The 5,000-nt window shown below is 49.8% G+C and overlaps 1 protein-coding gene across 3 annotated transcripts in view; it reads left to right on the top strand.

Annotated features, from left to right (window-relative positions):
- LOC132446349 (regulator of G-protein signaling 9-like) overlaps positions 1–4,393 on the top strand; it is a 14,126-nt gene extending 9,733 nt beyond the window's left edge. For 2 of the 3 annotated variants that reach the window (XM_060036601.1, XM_060036603.1), the window contains 6 exons: positions 33–120; positions 228–366; positions 774–856; positions 1,344–1,467; positions 2,391–2,824; positions 3,043–4,393. In XM_060036601.1, coding sequence (XP_059892584.1) covers positions 33–120; positions 228–366; positions 774–856; positions 1,344–1,467; positions 2,391–2,824; positions 3,043–3,211 — 1,037 coding nt within the window. In that variant the 3' untranslated portion in view covers positions 3,212–4,393. Of the gene's footprint in view, positions 1–32; positions 121–227; positions 367–773; positions 857–1,343; positions 2,254–2,390; positions 2,825–3,042 lie in introns of those variants that run through there. The other variant, XM_060036602.1, reaches the window with a different exon arrangement.
- The last annotated feature ends 607 nt before the right edge of the window (positions 4,394–5,000 follow it).

Below are 5,000 nucleotides of genomic sequence, written 5' to 3'. Positions count from 1 at the left end.
GTGTTGTGTCGTGTTCTGAACCCGTTGTGTAGGGGAGAACCTGGCCTTCTGGGAGGGCTGTGAGGACCTGAAGTGGGGGACGGCGGCCACCATGAAGGACAAAGCCCAGCAGATTTACAAGTAAAAGATGAACGCTAACAATTTATTTGACGCTCAAGGCAACAGATTTCAAGTATTTTGTGTTCTCCAGAGCCTCATAAAGTGGATTTATTGATTATTTTTGCCAGAACCTTTCTGGCGCGGGGCGCTCCGCGGTGGATCAACATCGACGGGAAGACCATGGAGGTGACGGTGAAGGGGCTGAAGCACCCCCACAGATATGTGCTGGACGCCGCCCAGACGCACATCTTCATGCTCATGAAGAAGGTCAGCGCCTGAGGGGAACTGTGTGTGTGTGTGTGTGTGTGTGTGTGTGTGTGTGTGTGTGTGTGTGTGTGTGTGTGTGTGTGTGTGTGTGTGTGTGTGTGTGTGTATGTGCTTAGAGGAATTAACAATCAATACAAAATATTAAGAGCTGTTTTTTTTGTCTTTGTGATAAACATTTTGTTGCATGTGTGTGTGTGTGTGTTTGTATTTGTGTGTGTGTGCGTCAGTGCCTGTTTGTGTGTGTGTGTGTGTGTGTGTGTGTGTGCATGTGTGTGTGAACGTGTGTTTGTGTTTGTGCGTGTGTGTGTGTCAATGTGTGTGTGCGTTTGTGTGCATGTGTGTGTGTGCGCTGGCATACGTGCGTGTGTGTGTCTGTGTGTGTGTGTGTGTGTGTGTGTGTATTACAGGATTCCTTCGGCCGCTACCTCAAGTCTTCAACGTTTAAAGACACCCAGAAGAACGCTATCAGTCCTGACGAGCACAAGTTCAGGTGGGTCCCTTTAGTCCCATGACCTCTTCAACCTAATCCAGAACGAGACACAGGTCTAGACATCTTAGAAGAGACACAGGTCTGTTCTCGCACCTCCGTATTCCTCTTAGTTTCTTTATCTCTTCCTTTCTACCTCTCGCTCTTCCTATGTAGTTCTTGGTCCCTCTCCCTCAATATGTCAGTCATTTACCGGACGCTTACGTACAAAGCAGCTGACAGTGAATTAGGACCCATGTCATTATTGATGAGTAGGTCGAGGGGTCAGTTACCACCCAGCATGATGCCTACAGGTTAGGTTGTGGGACAGAACCATCCAGAACCCTTCATCACTGGGAGCCTAACCCCCTAGCTTCCACTTCTCTCCCTGCTCTTCACTGGCGATGACACTTCTCTTGCTCTTCCTCGTCCTCCTCCCTCCTCCCCCCCTCCCTCCCTCCCTCCCTCCCTCCTCCCCTCCTCTCCTCCCTCTCCGGCCCCGCCCCTGCAGCCCCAGCCAGCTGGAGCAGAACGCCAAGAAGCGGCGCCCGAGCCTGAGCCCCATCGCCGTGCGGCAGATGGAGGCGGAGCAGCGGGCCAAGCTGGCGGCCAGCGGCCCCGTGGACATCACGCAGGTCATGAGCAAACTCAGCAAGCAGGGCAAAGAGGTGGCCCCGCCGGCCGGCAAGCGCTGAGCGCGCGCACGCCGCACACGACGCCACGGCACTGGCATTTGACGCTAGCAGTCGACGTTAGCGTCGACGCTAACGCGTCCGCGCCAGCGTAGCGCGCGTCGAGGGGCCGTACTCTTTCACGATGGTGTGAGCCAGAAGCTGAGAGTGAAGACGGCCTCTCTGTCTGCTCTTAGGGAAGGGTAGATTGTAATGATGCGCCTTTGCTAGGTCAAATTGGAACATTGACAGGTAATCTTTGCACTTTTTTCTCGCGAAACTGAAAGGGGATAGAAACCCCAAGCTACGCAGCTACAATAGGGATTATGGAGCTGTTTTCGTTTTAGTATTTATATGCTGCTGCTATCCTGCTTGATGCGGGATTCGGGAAGGAAGAATCAATGAAGCAACTTGTTGCACTGATAATCACCAGCCCAGTATAGCTAATGTGGTTGAAAAGCTTTCTGACAAATGGAGAGTCAGGATTGTGTTACAGATTGAATATAATGAATAGTGACGTAGGATGCAGTCAGCTGTTTACACAAAACTGAAGCCAGTCACCCCTGCTCGCGAATCTGTTACCCGACTGTATTTTAGTGCATCAACCCCATAATGTTATGAATGTTGTCTGACACGTGGGCCGTCATACTGTCTGTTTCCACCGGTCGTGTCCATCGTCCCACTCATACTCTGTTCTCTATGCTTTGCCATCAGAACTGCCCTAATAAAAGAACAGTCAGAAAAAACCATGTGTTCCTTGTCTGTCTCTCATTTTTTGTCGTCTTGTGTCTCTGTTGGTGAACCTCGCCACCTCCCGTCTCCACACATCCATGTCGTCCTGATGTTTGACCTCTGACCCCCCCTCCCCCCCCCCTCTGACCTCACAGCTGTGCCGCTTCACCGCCCCCGTCCCCCACCTCTCCGTCTACTCTGGCATCACCGACCCCCCCTCGGCCAACGCCTCGCCCCCGCTCCCCTTCCTCAGCCACTCCCCTTCCAACGCCTGCCCCTCCCCCATCAGCGTGGCCATCGACAGCACCCCCGCCTCGGAGCGCAAGGGGGGCGCCGCGGCGAGGGAGGGGGGCGGGGAGTACGGCGCCGAGGGCGACGGCGCCGGCGGGGGCGGGGGCGGGGGCGGGGCGGCCGGGTCGAAGTCCCGCGTGGCTCTGTCTCTGGGCCGCCTGCTCAAGAGAGGCTGCGGCCCCTCCACCGTGTTCGCCAGCCTCTCGCCCAAATGCCCCGCCCCCGCCAGCATGAGCAGCCGCGTGCAGCCAATCGGCACGGACCCGCCCGCCCAGGCCCCGCCCAGACGCATCGCCAAGTGAGTATTTAATGCATGCCCGTCACATGTCGGGTCGGCTCAAGACTGAAAAACACAAAATAAAAGGTCAATAGGTCAATCGAAACTTTAAAATGCACAGCAAGTCCGAGGACGTTGGCGACGGCCACTGGCACAGCTCGTGTTCCATAGCTCCACCAGTTTCCTCGAGATCAGGTGGACGTCAACCTTTGCTCCGTACCCTTCTCTGTCTCCACCAGCTTCTTCCAGATCAAGGTGGACATTCCCCCGGAGAGCCGGATCTACCCCATCGACTCTGAGGAGGAGGAGGAGGAGGAAGAGCGCAGGAGGGGCTCCCGAGAGGGCGAGGGCACCAAGGAGATCATCTGCCCCTGGGAGAGCCTCACCCCTCAGGACGGGACCGGCTAGTGGACCCCCCCCGACCACAAGCTGGAGATGACAGAGTTATTCATTTGTTTATTTGTTGGTGAACAAATAATTTTTTTCAATATTTTCCATCGATTTCTTATTCTTTTTTCCTGCAATTCAGAAGCTATTAATAAAAAATTAAGTTTATTTCATATGTGTGAGTATATGTAGCAAGGGTATCAGCCAACAGAAGATTATAAATCAGACTCCAGATACAGAGATATTCAGCATCAATTCTCCACTTTTACCATTTCTTCACGGGCACTAAAATGTAGCCTTATTGTTAGCAGTCGCTAGTAACTCAACCAGCTTCTACCAGTCTGATCCCATGGAGGTCAGAGACAAGAGTTTAGTCAGAAGACGTTATAGTAGGGACCAGCCGAGGGCAGTACTATAACAAGCAGTATTTTATTAAAATGTGTTCATAAAGTTATAGTCCGGTAATGATGACAGTTATAGTCCGGTAATGATGACAATTGAAAGTGGACGTTTTTTTATTTGTTTGCTGTTTTATCGGTGGCTCGTTTGTTATACGAACCTCATTACAGACCCAATAGCATCATATCAACCTGTAGATTAATCCCAAAACAAATGTATTGTAGCCTATTAATAAAGTAGTTAATTACGAGTGGCTGTTTAGCAGCAGACATTAGCAGCATTTGGAATCTTTTCGTATGTGCCTGTTGGATATATTCTGTAACAAATATAAAGTGAGGAATAATAATGTAAACTTTTATGAAGTAAAATCAATTGTGTGCTGTTTTTTGTGCTGTCGACTAGATGTAAGTGCCCAACCCTGGATAGACAAACCTCTTCCACAAACTACAAATGTGAAACGTCTCAATAGATAGGAGGTCTTGGGTGAGCCAGCACATGCATGACATGTTAATACGTTGCCATATTGGTGTTAAATATCTACCTTTTGTCAGAGAGATAGGGGTTATGGGTATCTGTTTTGTATTTGTTTATTCTGCTGTTTTGTACACTTTATATAGCAGTTATATATTGTAACAACCGGGGGAGAGCCGATGTGTTTTTCAAAGGGGGATAGTTGAGCGTGATTTATCAGAATATTACCTTTAACTTGTTTACAAATGAAAAAACAACGAAAAAAAAATAGCTCCATTTATACATTCCATGGCTTTTGTCAAGTGCCTCAATAAATTACCGTCTTAAAACCTTTCTTGTTGTGACATTGCATTCATTAGCAACTGTTAATGGGTTGATACGGTCTGCTGATGATTGTTACTGTAATGAGAGGGACTGACCGCTAGGTGGCAGCATGGGAAGCGATACGAGCTCGGGAAACATGCTAAACATAAGCATGTACCCCAATAAGTTACATTTCATTTAGGTCGGATTCCTGGATGAAGTGAGTACGGTATTAAATTAATGATTATCCATCCATGTCGGATTGAAACAAAGAAACAAAGATTTGCTAGAAACGTTAGGTAGCACTGCTTTAGTAGATACCATGTAGGCCCTATTTCTGCCCCCCAAAACACATCAATGCTCAGACAGACAGAAAACACGATACGCTATTACAGCGTTTGTCAATAGGGGATGACAAGATAAAACAAATGGGATTGAGTGCGCTCTGAGTGTACTGGTAGGAGTGAGCTCTGAGTGTACTGGTAGGAGCTGGAGTGAGCTCTGAGTTTACTGGTAGGAGCTGGAGTGAGCTCTGAGTGTACTGGTAGGAGCTGGAGTGAGCTCTGAGTGTACTGGGAGCAGCTGGCTCCGCTGGGACAGAGCGCGTAGTGGCCTGGTTTCGGTGCTGAGTCCCTGT

This window comes from Gadus macrocephalus, chromosome 18, assembly GCF_031168955.1.
Source record: "Gadus macrocephalus chromosome 18, ASM3116895v1".
Taxonomy (NCBI): domain Eukaryota; kingdom Metazoa; phylum Chordata; class Actinopteri; order Gadiformes; family Gadidae; genus Gadus; species Gadus macrocephalus.
Note: the sequence above shows the minus strand (reverse complement) of the source record. Positions and strands in the feature narration are given on the sequence as shown.